Raw genomic sequence first — 19,915 nt, forward strand, 5'->3', positions numbered from 1 at the left:
TCCTAAATCCTAAACCCTAAATTCTTATTTTTAAACCCAAAACTCTAAATCATAAACCCTAAAATCTTAGGGTTTAGGAATTAGGATTTAGAGTTCGGGATCTAAGGTTTATAATTTAGAGTTTTGGATTTAGGGTTTAGAATTTAGAGTTTAGGATCTCGGGTTTAGGATTTAGAGTTTATGATCTAGGATTTAGTGTTTAGAATTCAGGTTTAAGGTTTAGAATCAAGGGTTTAGCGTTTAGGGTTTATGGTTAAGATTTATGGTTTAGAGTTTAGGTTTATATGATTTAGGGTTTAGAATTTAAAATTTTGAATTTATAGTTTATAATTTAGGGATTAGAGTTTTGCATACAATATTTTTTTAGCTATTTTTTAATTCAATATATTTCTTTTTTACCTAATGTGATGTAGCAATTTGATTGGTGTGAGGTGAATTAGAACCATTAGATTGGTCATTAGAACCATTCACCTCAGGGGTGAACCTAAGTATTATTCCAAACAAACTATGATGTAGCGTAAATATAGCTCCTACCCCAGTTACAAAAAAATAGCTCTTACCTACCATGTCGTAGTAGTATGCTTTTGTGCATGTTTATATAACGTTCCCTCTGATTCATAATGTATAATCTAAGTAGTTTTAGAACTTTTTTGTTTTTAAATATAAATAGATTTAATATTTCAATGCAACTTTTATATTTATTAAATATTGTGTAACTAATCAAATAGTACATGTTTTTTTTATGATTAGTTGAACTTGTATATTAATTGCTATTTTTAAAAAGTAAAATATTTTTTAATAATAGTGTTTTTACCTTAAACTACTTACATTTTGAAATAGAAGGAGTTGTAATTTTGGTGAAGTAATAAAAATCTAAGAGAGAATTATTCTTTGTTTTAGATAACTCTGTAAATCAACGATCTCAGGAGTGTTTCAGTAATCATTTTGGACCAATCTATATTATTACTATACTAAAAGGAGAATAAGATCACCATTTAGCCTGTCCACGTAGGCACGAAAAATCAGCCAATATAAATACTCAAACATGCCATGTCAGCTCAGCTTAAATCGAAATTATAAATTCTGGGCTAGCTTAAATCAAGATTAATAAATTATGGATTTTTCATATGGGCTCATGATATATTTCGGAAAAGACCCAGTTTTGAACGCCTAAATATCCGTTTCTTACCTACGTTTAATATAACAGAGGGGTCGCTCGATCGATTTGGTTCACACAGTTCGTCTTCTCCGTTTATCCCTGCAAATCTCCATAACCACAACCCCTCTTGACCAATCAATTTATGTCCTAACCAATCAAAATAAGAAAAGCTCCCATATTATTTAGTTTATATTTGTCAAAAAACACAAAATAAGCCAATAGAAATACTCAAACATGCCATGTCAGCTCAGCTTAAATCAAGATTAATAAATTCTGGATTTTTCATATGGGCTCATGATATATTTCGGAAAAGGCCCAGTTTTGAACGCCTAAATATCCGTTTCGTACACCTTTCATAGAACAGAGGGGTCGCTCGATCGATTTGGTTCACACAGTTCGTCTTCTCCGTTTATCCCTGCAAATCTCCAAAACCACAACCCCTCTTGACCAATCAATTTATGTCCTAACCAATCAAAATAAGAAAAGCTCCCATATTATTTAGTTTATATTTGTCAAAAAACACAAAATAAGCCAATAGAAATACTCAAACATGCCATGTCAGCTCAGCTTAAATCGAAATTATAAATTCTGGGCTAGCTTAAATCAAGATTAATAAATTCTGGATTTTTCATATGGGCTCATGATATATTTCGGAAAAGGCCCAGTTTTAAACGCCTAAATATCTGTTTCGTACACCTTTCATAGAACAGAGGGGTCGCTCGATCGATTTAGTTCACACAGTTCATCTTCTCCGTTTATCCCTGCAAATCTCCATAACCACAACCCCTCTTGACCAATCAATTTATGTCATAACCAATCAAAATAAGAAAAGCTCCCATATTATTTAGTTTATATTTGTCAAAAAACACAAAATAATTTTAGGTGAGAACACTACTTTAGGACCTTTGACATTCTCGATTCTCTTGATCTCAGTTTCATTGACTGTTTCGCAAAGTTATAGAACATCTTCAATTAATCTCTTCAAATTCTTTCAACCATTTATTTGTCCCTTAATTCAGTTCTTCTGTTCTTTGAGCTCTTTCAAATTCTTTCAAGAATTTCCTTTTCCCTCAAATCAACTCCTCTATTCTATGAACAACTACGTCTCAAAGATTTTCAAAAAGAAGTTTCATATACGACAACAAAGACAAGCGTATCCAACAGAGGAGAATTAGATTGGGAAGGAACACATAAGCAAAAAGAATAAGATACTGGAGAAGAACATGGTTATCGTCCTCACATATTATTAAGGTAAATACCATATCATGAACCATATTAGTAAATAAATCACATGGCAGTGGCGAAGGATCTCAGACGGAACGGTTTTGTCTGCAGCAGATGAGATCTGATGGAAGAGTGAGATGGTCGGAGGTGGTGATGATGGCAGCTTTCGTTTATCAATTGAAGAAGAAGGTATATATGCACACACACAATACTTTCAAGAGCCGAGATTTAGAGGATAATCATGACATGACTGAAGCAGCTTATGAACTTACTTGATTTATATGTGATGTGCTCAGGTGATACTTGGCGAGGAAGTTGCAGCGTTTAAACTCACAATTTTTGGACATTTTTAAACATGTCTATCAGGCAATACAAGCAGGAGCAGAACAAAGTCTAATTAACAAAACTATTATATGAAATATTTTGCAGTCATATACCTTTTATAGGCACCAACAAGATTCATGGAGTCATTCTCATTCTCAAAAGGATTATAGAAAGTGTTCCTGAAGTCTACTCACTGTCAAAGGTGATGATTTGATATTGTAAACGTACATATTTAATGTGTTAAGAAAAACATATGCATTTATCATTTTGTAGCTCTTTTCTTCTTTCTCAATACTGGATGTTGTTTTAAGTATTATATCTTATGTCTACTCTGAATTTTGTGATGCATGAAATTTACGTACTCCTTATGCAGGATGTAACTGCTTATAAGATTTCTACAGGCTCTCAACTCGACATCTACTATATTTGGATTTCTTCCTTTATTCACTAAGAAACATGTTTGAATTCTTGGTCAGTAGATTTTTTTTTTGTTTTACCAAAGAAGCAAACAAGTATGGATGCTTACAAGATGCTCATTTGTGTTGTTGCAGTTACTTCTCCATCTTGAGTCTGATGATTCTGCTCAGGTAGCCCATGTAAGAAGAAGAAGAAACAAACATATATGCGATAATAAGTTGTTAAGGAAAATTTGAAATAGATAATGCTATTCAGAATTTAGCCAATAGATTTGGTTAGTAGACCTCTTTAAAATTTGTTGACCGGTCTTCGTTTTGCAGGCAATTATTGGGATTGATTTTTAGTCCAAGACAATGTACTTTGAGGATATGACTATTTGTCTCCAACTATGGTATATCATCCCTTTTTGGTACCTTGCACAAGTATTTTAGAGTAGTGAACTCATAGATGAGGGTCCTCCGATGTTTCTTTGATTCCAAATTGTTTGTATGTTCCAGAATTGAATCTTAGTTTCTGATTTCATTTCTCTCTTATGGAATCCCAGTCAATCTGTTACCATTTCAGAACGTTTTGAGCAGCTTCAGGATCACTGCTGATTCTCCACATGTAGGTATTATCTTCTCTTCCCCTTGCTAAAGTTTTGAGATTCCAGTTGTTCACTCATGTCTAGCTGCTACCTAATATTTACTTTCCGTTTCAAACCTAATTGCCGTTGTTGTTCTTTTTATCAAGAGCTGAAGAAATTTTCCACTCAAGCAAGTGATATGTGCGTATAGCAGCTGCTGCAAATGAAGCTCTTAAAAGATTCAGAGACATCTACTCCAATAATCATTTCAGGAAGATTGGTAATTGTCTCTGTCTTCTCTTATTACGAATGATACATATCAAATGTGATCTGCCTATAAATTAATTATCTTAGGATGATAGCAAAAAACTTATACGAATACCCGGGCGTAGCCCGAGAAAAGTCCCTAGTGAGTATAAAAGATGATTGGTAAATGATATGAATGCTTTCCATAATTTTTATTCTTCACAAACGATCATGTTTTACTAAAATAAAAAAAATAGACCTGCAGCTCAAAAGTTTAAAAGAAACTAGTATAGCTTTCAGCATCAAATTTTACTCTTTTTTTTTTCTTAACGCTGATTTATTATAATATTAAAATTATGAGAAATATTATATAGACGATCCGACAATAAATAATACTACCTGCTTTACAAAGATTTATGTTTAACTGCATCACCGAAACCGTCTTACGAAGATTATGCCTGATCGAATTTACTTGCACCATGTTGAAGATCCTTTATAAGTATTTTCTCCATAGTCTGCATAATTATTTTAATAAATTGTGTTTTGGAAATTGAAGCCCGGACATACTGGTGTAAAAACATTAATTAATTCTTAGTCAAACCATTGGATTAAAAGAGCTTCCACAAAATTTTACTGTTCTGTTTTTAGAATTGTTTAATTTCTTGTAAATAATCATGTGACAATAAAATTTACCGTTACAAAAAAGAAACAGCAACTTAAATTCTAAAAAAGAAAAAAGAAATCTACCCTTTATCAGTCAAGGTCATAGCTTGGGCTACATTAGTTGACCTAAAGCTGAAATGGCTCTTTTGTCATGCGACCAATAAGGAATCTTCAACAATGAAGAATCGAGCAAGAAATGAGCACGTTGACGCTTTGCGAGAAGTACTACTGGAGTTTTACAAAAATCTGTGTCACGTGCTGCAAAAATCAGTGGAAGCTGCCCTACCTATCTTATTTTTTTTTTTTGTTGAAATGTATATCCTATCTTTGATGATGATGTGGATCCAATCTTGGATATTCATGCTGAGGCAGATCAGCTTAGAGTTGTGTATGGTGAAGTAGATGTTATAACCCATAGATTTATGTTTGGTGGCAGAGCTTTTAAAACTTGCATAAGATCAACAGTGTTTCTGAACATCACATATTCACATGTTCTAATTTGTTGACGAAAACATTATATGGAGTGTGGGTGAATCTCATATCCTTCAAGAAGTCAAACGTTTATCTTTCAAATGTGATAATACATGAAAAGCTTTTGAAAGTTTTTTTTTTTCTAACAATTGAAAGTATTTTTGTTTGCAACGAAGTTTGACTATCAGTGGGCGGTTTTTCTTCTTTAAGTTTGTGGATCCATCCAAGGTTAAGGTTCGTGTGACAACCCGTCCCGTAGACCCCGCGATCCCGTGAATCTCAGGTTCACAGTTACCTAGGGCACTGACCCTAATCTTTTGCATGTGAGTCTTCGTTGACTCTTCCATATAGGTTATTGATGCGCTTGGCGTTTATCGAACCCAATACTTCACCCTTTAACAACACTCTAACAGGACGAGTTGTCTGAAAAAACAATTTTTTTTGTGACAACCCGTCCCGTGGACCTCACCGATCCCGTGGACTTCAGGTTCACAGCCCTGCAGGGCACCGACCTTAACCCCTCACATGTGAGTCCTCACTGACTTCCCTAACCTAAGACCTCACCCTTCAACAACACTTCCAAAAAACTCTACCTAACCGAAAACAATTTAACTTGACCCAAACTTTAACCAAAATAAATTAGCCTAACCAAAATTAAATCAAAAAGGTTTTAACCTAACCAGAAAAGTTATACGACATATAACTTGTGAACATTGGTAAAAAGAAAAAAGAAACCCTAAGCGCTGTTGTCTCTCTTTCTCTCTCGCAGGTGGGCGATTTCTTCACGCCGTTTCTGCTGCTTTTGGTGATTTCTTCAAGCCCGGTGGTTTCTACGCTGGTCTTCGTGGTTGTTTGTTTAGTCATTTGTTCTTTTTTTTTTTGTTAACTAAACTTTTAATTTTTCTTTCGTTCAGATCTGACCGCACCATTGCATCTGTTCTCGTCCATCTCTCTGCTTCCGCTCGGCCTCACGGCGAAGGTAAAGTAGTCCTTAACTTATTTCGTTTTGACAACCTAACTGGTAGACTTATCTCTATCTTGTTTTTGTCCTCCCCCATTCAATCTTTTCCTCGAGGCAGTTACTAATATGAAATTTGACGAGGAGCCCAAGCTCATCTCGATTTCTGAAGGTGGGTTGTCTCTTTGTTTCTATGCTTATTTTCACTATTTTAAATATTTTATCAAGTGCTGAAATTTTTCTGGTTTTGTAGCAGATGAGACAAATCATAGCTGAAATTGGAGTGGTTTCCAAGGCTGACAGGTATACACAGATCTGAGCCAGGCCAGGGAACAGTGTATCTTCTCGTCCATCTTTCTGCTTCCGGTGACTCTCACGGCGAAGGTGAAGTAGTGCTTGACTTCTGTTTTAATAACCTAACTAGTAGAGTACTTCTAAGTTTATCTGTAGACTTTTTTTTTGAATTGTAGACTTCTCTCTCGGTTGTAGACTTTTCCCTGAATTGTGGAATTCTTATGATGCTTATGGCATATCTTTCATACATGTTTGCTGAGCTTAGATTCTGTGAAACTTTTGTAGAGAAGAATGCAAGTCTCATTGGCTTCCTTATTCCTTAATTTTTATTTTTATTTTACTGCAGAGCATGACAGTGAGTTTGTTGAACTACCTCCTGAACTATGTCATGTCATATTGTCTCCAATATCAGTGGATATGATTTATTCATATAAATGCATGGCATATGTTATGCAACGGATTGAATCTTTGCTTATTATGCCCAGTCTCTAACATGTTTACACTTCTTTGTTCAGGAAAAAACACTTGGTGGAGACCCTTAACTTATGTGTAGGATGTAGAATTATATCAGCTGTTGTTAAAGGAGTTCTATGAGACCATCCATCCATCTTCTTCAGGTATAGTTGCCTTGTTTTAAGAGACCTTAAGTCTAATTTTGGTTTTTTAAAAGAGCACATCTGTTTACTGAATATTAATCTTGACATTGGCAGATGCGGCAAAAACATCATCCAGTAGTAGCTTCTTTTGAATTTCTCAGCTGTGCTAACTCTGTTAAACATGTTTCTCGCTCTCTCTCTCAATTCTTCAAACTGATTTAAAGAACTCCTTGACTGATCCACTTTATTTGTTTTTATTTGAGACTATAGTGTAGGTTCTATTGTCTTGTTGTGTTGATGGTTAGAGCTTTTGCGAAAAACTTGTATGTTTATGCCTGATGTTATGTTCCAACATTGTTGTTTATATTGACGGTAGAAGTACTCCTGACATGTGTTGGCTTTGAAGGTATATTAAGTTTAGTAGAAACAAACGAATGATGGTATGTGATTTTGTTGAATGTTTATGTTTACCTTCAGTGTGACTTTATGATCTACGTTGGTTGGCTTAATGAGCAGCAGAGATGAGGAAGAGATGGCTGGGGCACAAGATTCCACATGCAACCTAGAAAGGCCCATCACTGGAACGAGCATAGGAAGACGAAGACATTTTATTGAGAAAGACGAGAGTAGTGTTGTTGCATAGTTGTAGTAGTAGCAGCAGCAGTAGTAGTAGTAATTTGTTTGCATCTAACGTCAGTATTTGTCTTGTGTAATTTGTTTGCTTCAGTATTTGTCTTATTTTTACATAAGATTTTTGCACGACTGTCAAGACATCATGTATTGTAAAAATCTTAGAGATTCTTAACACATATTAACAAATAATATAACTTAGTATAACTCCAAAGCAATATAAACAAGTTAAAGAACTACAAATTAAGAAGGAACATTCTCCTTTGATAGTTCCTTAACTATAACCTATTAACTTTTAAAATTCAAGACCATTAGAATTCATTAATAATAGACTTCAACTATATTCTACGTTAAATTTACAAATACGTCTACAATTATTATCTAACTACAAAGCTAAATAAAAAATATTATTCTTTCATAATTATAACAAATTTTCTTTTCAAAATCACTCAAACCCATTAAGATTAACTAACACACACTGTCAAACAAAAAAATCTTGAAAAAAAATTAATGAGTAATACACAAATTCAATTTTAATATATTTGTCAACGTAGACTCCATATTCTGTCTACGAAGTTGTAGACGTTTTTTTCAGTTTACAGATGTAGACCCTCAAATAGATATATTCTTTGAGTTAGTTTTTGCAATTGTAAATTTTACGGGTTACTTTCTATATTTGAAAAAAATTTGTGATTTTAATATAAGTAGACTTCCATTTCAGTTTATACTTTAAAAATGTTAGTTTTTGCAATTGAACAGAATTAACACATGATTTGATTTTCAAAAGTAGACTTCATATGCAGTCTACATGTTTGAATTTTTTTGAAAGAGATTAGTTTTGCAATTGATCAAATTTGACTTTCTACGAGTAGATTAAAATGAACGTCTACGGCTGTGTAGACTTTGCATGAAGTCTACTCTCAAATCCGATGGATTAGTTTTGCATTTGACAAAAATAAAAAAGTAGATTTCAGGTAGTCTACGTTTTTTTTTCTAAGATTAGAAGATTGCATATGAAGTCTACAATTTAATAAATTTTTGATTGATTTTTAAACTTTTTAGTCAAACACAAAACTAATCTATTAAACGAACTCAAAGTTTTGGTCAAATGCAAAACTGACTTTTTGTAGGCTTCTCTGGCAGTCTATATTGTGTAGACTTCCGATGAAGTCTACTATGAAGTCTACTATGAAAAGTCAAAAGTTTGGTCAAATGCAAAACTAACCCCTTTTACGTACACGTCTTGGTAAGTCTACCTAAATTTTTGTTTTTTGCTGTCAAAAGTAAAGACGTAGACTGTTGGGAAAGTCTGCGTTACAAAAAAAATCATTTGGTCAATTGTAAAACTGACGTGTGCGTTGATAAATAGACTGCATCGTAAGTCTGCATATAGGCGTAGACATACAAAACAGTTTACTATCGCGACACAAATCTGAAAAAGACGAAAATCATGTAAATAATTACTTTTTTTCCGCTGTAATTAAAGCTCGTTTCCAATCTTTTCAACCATCCAAACTCCAAATATGAGCAAAAAGAAACACCTTTCACGATTCATTAATGAAGAAACTTGAAAATACGAAGTTTGTGCTTATGAAAATGAAAGTTATGAGAGTTTTTTAGATGAAAATGTAGAGGAAATGAGAGGAAATGAAAATTTATTGGTTTAGAATGAGAAAAAAGTGGTTGAAAATTAAATTTTAAAGCTTTATGAGCTCAAAAATGATGGTTCATGGTGGTTGGATAAATTAATGACGATGACATTATTGTAAATAAGAAGAAATGATTATGGTGTATTTGATTTTTGTTAATTTTGAAATTAATAAAAATTAAATAATATTAGTAATTTTGTAAATAATTCAAAAATATAGAGATAGTAAAGAAAATTTATTAATAAATAGTAATGACAAAAAAAAATTGATTTTAGGTTTGACTTGAAAAAAGGATTTAGTTTTGAAAAACTCCCATAAATCAAAGATGACCCGGGCTAACATATTTAACAAAAATGATTGGTATCCTGTCAAAAGGAGCAAGTCATCTTCAGATAAACTGTCTGTTATATGTAAATATCTAAATCACACGAATAAATCAAAGATGACCCAACCTAGCATATTTAACAAATCTTTAAAAGTCATCTTGAGACGGATTAAAACAAGTGTATTATACATGTAAATATCTAAACCAAACGAATAAATCAAAGATGACTCCACCTAGCATATTTAACAAAAATGATATCGGATAAGTCAAAAGGAGCACGACGAATTAAAACAAGAGATAATACAAGTAGTACGTTTATATATAATATCTAAATGAAACGAACAAATCAAAGATGACCCAACCTGACATATTTGATAAGTAATGTAGCTAAAGACTTTTTATGCCAAGTTTAAAGACATGTCTTGATCATTCATATTATTTTATTCCATTTTTTTGGTGGGAGGTGAGCATAACACGATAACTCCCTCTAAACCAAAAGATTAACACAACTTGTAATTTTATACACAAATGACGTTTTTTTTTACATTTTCCGGACTCGTTATCCTTTTTACTGTGATTCATATCTTTGCTAAACTTTTTTTTTACTCCACAATTGACAAGAACAAAACAACAACTCCATATAACAAAAGAAAATGAAAGATGAAAGGAAATGGGGGTTTATTGATTTGATGGGATCAAGTAGAAATAAACGCACGTATTACTGCACATACTCAACGCTCAGTCTCAGCTTCTTGGTTCCATGGTTTGACCCAGTCTGCATCCTCTACATGCGCCCCATATGCAAACCCACCGTGACGTGTCATGTCAATTCCACATTTTTCTTCTTTCACAGATACTCTAAGAAGATTCATCTTATGTAACCCATAAAACAAAAATCCCATTGTCAACGTCACCCACCCGAAAATGGCAATTATCTGAACCATCTGTGCTCCAAGTAGCTTCAGTCCTCCACCCATGAACAAACCGTGCGGCCTTCCGCTTTGGCCGCCATAAACTTCACTCATGTAATTTTTAGCAGCGAAAAGTCCCGTAAATAATAACCCCCACGCACCACAACCACCGTGCACTTGAGCGGCTTGAAGCGGATCGTCGTATTTACATATTTTGGCTAGCCAGTTAAGACCGATCGTAACCCACGAGGCCACAAAGCCACACACAATCGCGGCCCAAGGCTCCACAACCGCGCAACCCGATGATATAGCTACAAGGCCGCTTAGCAAACCGGTGCAGACGTGCGTCACACTCCAGTGGCCGACCAGAAATCGACTAGTGAACATGCTGGTTAGTGCCGCGGTGCATCCAGACAGAGTAGTTGTGACGGTGGTCCGTCCTATAGCACTCCACTGACCATAGTATTGAGGAGATCGGTTGTAAGCTTTTAGAATGGTTAAGAAATAACCGGCAGTGAACCCGTACCATCCCAACCACAACATGAGTGTACCGAGGACAACAAGCGGTACGCTGTGCCCACGAATTTCTGAAGAAGTGTTTTCTTTGTGGTTGAACCGGCCGATTCTTGGTCCTAATATCAAAGATCCCCAGAGACCGGTTATACCGCCGACCATGTGAACCACACCCGAACCGGCAAAATCAATCGCACCAGAGCCAATAAAAAGAATATCGTTGGAGCGTGTTGGGCTGGCCCATCCATCGTTCGACCAAAACCAATGCGAGACTATCGGATAGACGAAACCGGTCAAAAAAAAAGAAGATATAAGATAAGCAGTGAACTGAGTGCGTTCAGCCATCGAGCCACTTGTGATTCCTGAGGCAGTGATGGCGTAAGTCCATTGAAAGAGAAAGAAACTAAAGTCGTAGCCAGAGCCTTCAGGGAACGAGTTTAAGGCAAAGAAATTGCGGGGACCACCAATGAATCCGTTGGAAGGTGTACCGAAGGCGAAGGCAAAACCAAAGAGATAGTAAGTGACAGATCCTGAGGCAGCATCAAGGATACTACATAACATGATGTTTTTTGTGTTTTTGGCGCGTATTGAACCAGCGCTTAGCATGGCAAAGCCTATTTGCATGGTGAAAACAATGTAGGTAGAAAAAAGGAGATATGTAGTATCAACGGCGAAATTTGTGTCTGAAAATTTATGGGAAATGGCTGAGAGGTGAGAGCAAAGGAAATTTGCTGCGGCTGCAGATGAGTTGAAGTTAGAGGAAGTGGTGAGGAGGACGGCGAGGTCAGAGGCAGAGCAAATACTGGAGGGTGTAGTCATTATAGCATATAGATAATATGCAAACTGGTTAGAATGTTTTGTCCTTTGGTGGAAGAGTACATATAAGCATTCTATGTGGGAGAAGAACTGGCAAATTATTAGAAAAGAAGTAAAACATATGCAGGCCTGAAGTGTTGGAAGGAAGTCAACGAGGGTGCTCTTTATTTTATTTTGTTTATTGCCATCTTCCGTTTTTATATGTACATCTTTTGGGCAATTCTCCGTACACGATTTTCAAGTTTTTATCACAAAAATGTATTCTAAGAAAAAAATTGATCAAAATATTTCATTTAATAGGTAAAAGACCTTAATATCCTAGATATATAAATAAATAAATAAATAAATGAAAAGAAAAAAAATATAGTTCCAGATTATATGTTTTCAAATTCGAATTTTTTTCGAATTTATTTTTTTTTAAATTTTATTTTTGTAATTCGAAATACTTTTTGAAACTATTTTTCAAATTTTTATTTTCAAATTTTTAATATTTATTTTTTATTTTATAAAATTTTAAAACTTAATCTCAAATCTCCGCCCATTAACTCTAAACCCAAAGATTTAGATTAGTTAACTCTATAGGTATAATTGTATACACATTTTGGTCATTTAGATATTTAGATTATATATTTGTGATAAAAACTTTTTTACTACTCCCTATGTATCATTTTAATAGGTATTTAAGGTTTTTGCACAAATATTAAGAAAATACAAACTTTTATGTAGTTGTCTTTGGTAACATAAAATAACATTATATAAAAGTAATTCAACCAATAAAAAATGCAGTATTTTATAATTGGTCAAAATTTTCAAATGACATTAAATTTCACCTAGAATTGTGAGAACATCACATATTTTGAAACAAAATCAAAATCTTTAAACACCAGTTAAACTGATACGAAGGGAGTAATATCCTAAGATATTTCTTTTTTTTTTTAAATGAATCTACAATCTTAAGCATTGTAAACAAAATTTTCTATTTCTTTTTTCCCTTAATTTGGTTTAATGGTCTATCGTCTTATGTCATCTCACCTAGCATGTCCAGGTTCGAACTCTCAATTTCTGTAATAATTAACTAATCTTCTTTCTTAGCTGAAATCTCTTGTTGTCTCCTTGGCAACTTCACCCTTTCTGTTTCTTGGTGGGTATTACAGCAAAACCTGTACCACCTTCGATTATGCAACTACATCTTCTATATTGCATGATCTTTTTCTAAACATAACTTTCGTTAATACTTAAAGATTACACTTTGAAGAAGAGACAATCCTAGCACTAGAAGCAAAACAGCAAAACAGCAATACAACATAACTGATAGACGTAGAGAAACCCTCTAGGATAAATCGACAGCGAATACAGAGAACAACTCGAATACGTCTAGGTAAATTTTACGGCGCCGCTGGAAAGTTACATTAAATCGTGACTTTTGATAGCCAATGATATTTATAAATAAGAAAAAAAAAATAAACTGTAGTATTTCTACCCTCTATGTATGGTTGGTAATAAAAATAAACTTATTTGTAGAAAAGTACACGAAATATTTATACTTATTCGTTCACGAGAGCAAACATCACTACATTAAAAAGAAGAAGATAAAAACTTCTAAAAGACGGCATTTGAAGTACGCAATATATAACCAGCCTATACGTCTCTATATTCGTAACTTCAAATGATAACGATGATCAGTAGAATCGGCCACACTCTTGAATCATATATCGATCTCAACTGGATATTTGTTTAGACATTCTTCCCAAGGATTATTAGCAGAAGCCTTAACGTTACGAAGAGCCACCCAAACACAACCATTGCATTTAAACCCTGACCCCAACGCTATCTGCGAAGTCCTATCTCCTTTCTTCATCCTTCCTTTAGCTTCCGTGTAAGCCAACTCGTACCAAATGGAACTCGATGAGGTATTACCAAACCTGTGTAGTGTCATTCTTGATGCTTCAACATGTAACGGAGAGATGAAGATTTTTCTCCAGCTCATCTATAAGCGCTCTACCACCCGCATGAATACAGAAATGCTCGAACGCAAGCTTGAAATCCGGCATGTAATGCTTGATCTTGGGGTTGAGAAACTTCTTTCTAAGGAACGTTACAAAGAAGAGAAGCTTCTCGCTTGTTGGAAGAACCAGTGGACCTAACGTTGAGATATTGATCTTTAGGGTTCTTGCAGCTACCGTTGGTAGATCCTTTGACAAGGTGACTCCAACTACACCATCTTCATCTTCTTCTTGAGTTGCGCATCCATAGGATCGGTCATCTGCCCCGCTATGGACTCTCACCGTGTGAACAAGCTGGTATTTCGCGGGTTTTCGGTCTTTAGAAAGGTTAGAAAGCAAAACAGCAGCCCCACCTACCCGGAACAAACAGTTTGTAACCAACATTGATGTGTTGTTACCCACGTACAAGTTCTGAGTGATGTTCTCCGTGCTGACAACAAGAGCATAAGTGTTCCTATGAACTTGCAATAAACTCTTAGCGACATCTACGGCGATGACGCCAGCACTACATCCCATCCCAACAAGATTCAAGCTCTTTATATTTTTCCTAAGTTTATATTTGTTCACTATGATAATTGATAACGAAGGAGTTGGATTGAAAGTGCTCGAGTTCACCACCAATATACCTATATCACTCGGGCTAATTCCGGTGTTGTGGAAAAGATTATCGACCGCTCCTATTATAACTTCTTCTGTCTCTTTACGTGACCCGGCCATGGTTTGTTCTACCGGCAAGCAATGAAGACCTTCCGGTACGTAGGTCTCTTGGCCTAGACCGGAACGTTCTAGAATCTTGGTCACAAAGTCCATCAAGTAATCGTTCTCGTCTGTCTTCCCCCATTTGTCTGATTCACGTACAACTCTTACGTGGTGCATGATCTTCTTGACGCTGGCTTTGAGATGAGACGGTGGGAGGTAGCAACTGAAGTCAACGAGGTAAACGGGTTTGGGTCGGTTCACAATGTAAATCGTCCACCCGAGAAGCAGAGAGTGTTAAGGTAGATGGGCTTCCAAACTAAAACCAATTGCTTATAAGTGGAATGACCCATCTATCTTATATATTACTTAGGATCTCTTCCAACTGTTAGGAAATATGCGGTCAAATTTTTGCGGAAAACCGAATTTATGGGAGCGGAAAAATACACACAAAATTGTTTAACGGAGTTCGGCCAATCTTGCCTACGTCTCCGGACCTGCTACAGATCTTTTATTATCAACCCGGGAAATTTTTACAAGCTCTCAACTCACACCCGACCCCAAATACACTCAAAAAATTACACTTAATTTCTTATAGAGAAAGATTTTCTCACAAGAAAGACTTTTTTTTTCTCTCTTTTTTTCTCTCTTGCTCACTTTCTTCTTCTCTTGTTCTCTTTTTCTTTGTTTTTGGGATGGATTTCTGATGTAGCGGAAGCTTTATATGATAGAACTAGAGATCCGTTGATTCTGAGAATACCCGGAAAACTAGAATAACACAAAGATCTTATTTAGTCTAAGAATACCTAAGATCAGTGTCTTCTTAAATTCGTTGAGATCACCAATGATCTAGCCGAAAACAAGGATTAAAGAGAAATATCTCAACTTTTATTAATCAAATCATCAACTGAATACAAACTTAAGTCTAAACGGCTATATATAATAAAACCGAAAACCCTAAAACAATAAAGATAATTATCTAAATAATTAATAAAACAAATAATAAGATATTTGGAAATATTCCAAATACTTATCTACATCATTCTCTCCGGGTTGGAGAAGATTCGCCCTCGAATCTTAACCGTGGTCTTCGATTAATTTGTTTCTTCTCTTCTTGAGCATCCAGTGACGATACCGTCCGAGTTGGAAAACGTAACATCTTCCCTCGTGAGGATCCATCTTCATATTTTCTTGACAAATCATATGACTTGAATGTGATTTATTTATTCCAGATATTACCATATCATCATAAGGTGAAACACCTTTTTTCTTCTCTAAAGCACACGTGTGTTCCTCTTGAATTATGAATCCAACTCTTTCCTTACGATTGACTTGGAAAGTTTCGTTAGGAGTGAAGCCATCTGCCACCCAATGCTTGACCATCACGACACAAGCATCAATTGATCAACGCGTTTGTCTTGAATTCCACCCTCATTGTAAACATCGAAAATTGGATCTCCCACGATTTCTTTGTAAACAATAACTTCACTTTCCACGAACAAATTTTCCATGATTCCAGAATCGGGTTTTGATTAAGAAACCAAAACGCCAGCTCTGATAACAACTGATGTAGCGGAAGCTTTATAGGATAGAACTAGAGATCCGTTGATTCTGAGAATACCCGGAAAACTAGAATAATACAAAGATCTTATTTAGTCTAAGAATACCTAAGATCAATGTCTTCTTAAATTCGTTGAGATCACCAATGATCTAGTCGAAAACAAGGATTAAAAAGAAATATCTCAACTTTTATTAATCAAATCATCAACTGAATACAAACTTAAGTCTAAACGGCTATATATAATAAAACCGAAAACCCTAAAACAATAAAGATAATTATCTAAATAATTAATAAAACAAATAATAAGATATTTGGAAATATTCCAAATACTTATCTACATCAATTTCTTCTTCTCCTTGTGTGGTTATTTATAGTAGATTATGGGGAGTTGGTGAAACTTCTTGTTGCACCTACCAAAAACACAAAAGAAATGTGTTGTTGAATTAATCAACAAACATGTTCTTGATACAACTTCTTGTTGTACCTACCAAAAAAACATGTTCTTTACAATCTCCCACTTGAAGACTGATTTTAATCTGTCTTCACACCTTGATCAATGTAACAGGTCTTCCCTGTTACTCCAACAAGCCTACTGAGGATGCACACAACCTCAGCTTGTCATACGGCACGACCTTCGTCAGCATGTCTGCCGGATTCTTACTTCCTGGGATCTTCTCAAGCACCAACATTTCATCTTCTAACTGATCTGATGAAATGATACCGACGATGTATGTGCTTCGTCTGAGCATGGTAAACCGGATTTTTTGCCAAATCGAAGGCACTTTTACTGTCACAGTACAACACACTTTTTCCTTGGTCATGGCCTAGCTCTTCTAGAAAAGACTGTAGCCATATCATCTCTTTTGTTGCCTCCGTTACCGCAATATACTCACCTTCACAGCTTGATAGAGATACAATTTTCTGCAACTTTGAAACCCAACAAATTGCAGTACCGCCAAAGGTGTAGACATACCCGGTTGTGCTCTTCGTGCTGTCAACGTCACCTCCATTGTCAGCATCAATATATCCCTGCAATCCCGTCTTAGACTTCGTGAAACGTAGCGATAAGCTTGGATTTCCTTTCAGGTATCTGAAAATCCACTTAACGGCTTCCCAATGTTCCTTTCCTGGATTGCTCATAAATCTGCTGATGACTCCCACTGCATGTGCAATGTCTGGCCTTGTACATATCATCGCGTACATCAGGCTGCCTATAGCAGAAGCATATGAAACTTTATCCATACATGCCATCTCGTCTTCCGTCTTTGGAGACTGCTCTCTGGATAACCGAAAATGACTTGCCAGGGGAGTACTGACTGGCTTCGCATCATCCATGTTAAACCTCTTGAGGACTTTGTTCACATACTCCTCTTGTGATAACTTAAGACATTCCTTGCTTCTACTGATTCTCATCCCTAGAATCTGTCTTGCTTCTCCAAGGTCTTTCATCGCAAACTCTTCTGAGAGTTTCGTCTTCAAGCTAATGATCTCGTGCAAGTCTGCTCCTTCTATCAGCATGTCATCGACATATAGGAGAAATATCAAGTAGGACTCTTCAAGCCTCTTGAAGTAACAACAGTGGTCATCTTCACACCTCAAGAAACCAACGCCTTTAATAAAGCTGTCGAACCGTTTATACCACTGTCTTGGAGCTTGTTTTAAGCCGTACAAACTCCTTTTCAGCTTGCAAACAAGGCTTTCCTTCCCTTTGATCTCAAAGCCTTCGGGTTACTTCATATAAATTTCCTCATCCAAATGACCGTGAAGAAATGCCGTCTTCACATCCATCTGTTGAAGATGCAGATCTTCTTGTGCTACCAAGCCCAAGAACTGTTCTGATGGTCACCATCTTGACTACAGGAGAGAAGATTTCGGTGTAGTCAATGCCTTCTTTTTGTTGGAATCCCTTCACAACAAGCCTCACTTTATAGCGCTTACTACCATCAGGTTCTTCTTTTATCCGGTAGACCCACTTGTTATGCAATGCCCTTTTCTCCTTAGGCAAATCTGCTAACTCCCACGTGTGATTGGATAACAACGAGTCCATCTCGTCGTTCATTGCAAGCTCCCACTTGATCGACTCGTTAACTTGCATAGCTTCCTCATAACATTCAGGCTCGCCTCTGTCTGTGAGCAGAATGTAGTTGAGCGATGGAGAAAATCTTACTGGCTTTCTGATGATTCTGTTTGACCGTCGTAACTCCGTGACTGGTGTATATGGGACCATTTCAGAATCATCACTTTCTTCAGCTTCACCACTCTCGTTTTGAGAGATTTCTTCTTCTGCTGTTGCGGTATCCTGTGGCAACTCCGGTGTCAGGATATCTTCTAAGTCAACAGCTCCAGGCTCTTTCCTCTCCGAGCCTTTTCTTATCTTATCCTTGTACAACGCTTCTTCGTTGAACACAACATTCTTGCTGCGGATGATCTTTCGATTTTCATCATCCCAAAACCGGTAACCAAACTCCGTGTTACCATAGCCGATGAAGTAACACTTCTTAGACTTCGAGTCAAGTTTACTTTTTGCAGCATCATCAATATGAACATAAGCTAAGCATCCGAACACCTTTAGATAAGAAAGATTTAATTTCTTTCCGTTCCAAACTTCTTCAGGGATTTTAAATCCCAATGGTACAGACGGTCCTCTGTTTATTAAGAAGGCTGCGGTATTGATTGCATCTGCCCAAAACGTCTTTGGCAATCCACAGTGCAATCTCATGCTCCTTGCACGCTCATTCAAGGTTCGGTTCATCCTTTCCGCTATTCCATTCTGTTGAGGCATTCCAGGAATAGTCTTCTCCATCTTGATCCCATTATCAGCGGAATATCTCTTGAACTCGTCGCTGATGTACTCTCCACCATTATCAAACCTTAAACACTTCAACTTGAGATTCGTCTCAATCTCAACCATGGCTTTCCATATTTTGAAAGCCGAAAACACTTCATGCTTGTTCTTCATGAAGTAAACCCACACCTTTCTTGTGGAGTCGTCGATAAAGGTCACATAGTAGTATGAACCTCCCAACGATGCAACAGGAGCAGGTCCCCACACGTCAGTGTGCACCAGCTCTAACTTCTCAGATTTTGGCTCTCTTCCTCCTTTAGAGAAACTAACTCGTTTCTGCTTCCCAAGGATGCAGCTTTCACACATCTGATGATCCACCGTCTTCAGATCCGGAAGAGCGCCATTTTCCACCATGAGTTTCATCCCTTTTTCACTCATGTGTCCCAACCTACAATGCCACAACTTGGTCTGTTTGGCATTCTCGACAACAGCAACAGTGTCTTGATAAATCGTCGTCATATAAAGAGTGCCTCTTTTATGACCTCTAGCCACCACCATGGAACCTTTCTTGACTCTCCAGGCCCCACCACCAAAATTAACATCGTGCCCCGTATCATCAAGTTGACCCACTGAGATCAGATTTTGCATCCACTTTGGCACATGTCTGACCTTCGTAATCTTCCACACACGTCCGTCTGACATCTTCAGGTTGATATCTCCAATACCAACTATGTCCAAAGGTAATCCATCAGCAAGATATACCTTTCCGTAATTTCCCACCACATAATTTTCCATGATGTTATGGTGCGGTGTGGTGTGGAACGACGCTCCTGAGTCAAGCACCCATGAATCGACTGGGCTATCGACATAGGATATTGACGCTTTGGTGGTACTTGTAGCTGCATCACGAGCTTCAATTTTCCTCGGGGAATCATCAGACACTACCAATGCATCAGCGATTTCACGTGTCACTGCATTGGCTCCGCCTCTAGTGTTGTCTTCCTTCTTCGGTGGTGCTCGACAATTCTTCTTAATGTGACCTGTCTTTCCACAATTCCAGTACTCTGCAGGCTGTCTGAATTTGGATTGACCCCGTCCATTCCTTGACT

The 19,915-nt window shown here is 36.4% G+C and overlaps 2 protein-coding genes and 1 long non-coding RNA gene across 6 annotated transcripts; 1 reads left to right on the top strand and 2 right to left on the bottom strand.

The window, feature by feature from the left end:
- The first annotated feature begins 5,789 nt into the window (after positions 1–5,789).
- Positions 5,790–7,754, top strand: LOC111208277. Of its 4 annotated transcripts, none has more exons than XR_002660252.2 (5): positions 5,790–6,048; positions 6,149–6,199; positions 6,284–6,411; positions 6,837–6,938; positions 7,032–7,754. It is a non-coding gene; the product is annotated as an uncharacterized LOC111208277 (long non-coding RNA). The 4 variants fall into 4 exon arrangements; XR_002660254.2 differs by having other exon boundaries at positions 7,395–7,754; XR_002660253.2 differs by having other exon boundaries at positions 7,434–7,754.
- Positions 6,789–11,819, bottom strand: LOC111208153 (ammonium transporter 1 member 2-like). Its single transcript, XM_048763347.1, has 2 exons — positions 7,389–11,819; positions 6,789–6,932 (listed from the first exon to the last, which is right to left on the bottom strand). Exon 1 carries the CDS (start codon positions 11,762–11,764, stop codon positions 10,253–10,255), a length of 1,512 nt encoding a protein of 503 aa, XP_048619304.1. The 5' UTR covers positions 11,765–11,819; the 3' UTR covers positions 6,789–6,932; positions 7,389–10,252.
- A 446-nt stretch (positions 11,820–12,265) lies between these two features.
- LOC106355538 (3-ketoacyl-CoA synthase 16) lies at positions 12,266–14,751 on the bottom strand (the record flags this gene model as incomplete). The annotated part of the gene is given in 2 exon segments (XM_013795488.3): positions 12,266–13,725; positions 13,727–14,751. Coding segments are annotated over 2 exon segments (1,284 nt in total), but the record flags the coding sequence as incomplete, so codon positions are not given.
- Between the last annotated feature and the right edge of the window lie 5,164 nt (positions 14,752–19,915).

Source organism: Brassica napus, chromosome C7, assembly GCF_020379485.1.
Source record: "Brassica napus cultivar Da-Ae chromosome C7, Da-Ae, whole genome shotgun sequence".
In the NCBI taxonomy this organism is placed as follows: Eukaryota; Viridiplantae; Streptophyta; class Magnoliopsida; order Brassicales; family Brassicaceae; genus Brassica; species Brassica napus.

Bases quoted from the DNA above. Each gene is read 5' to 3' on its own strand.
- LOC111208153 (XM_048763347.1), bottom strand. From the start codon at position 11,764: ATGACTACACCCTCCAGTATTTGCTCTGCCTCTGACCTCGCCGTCCTC.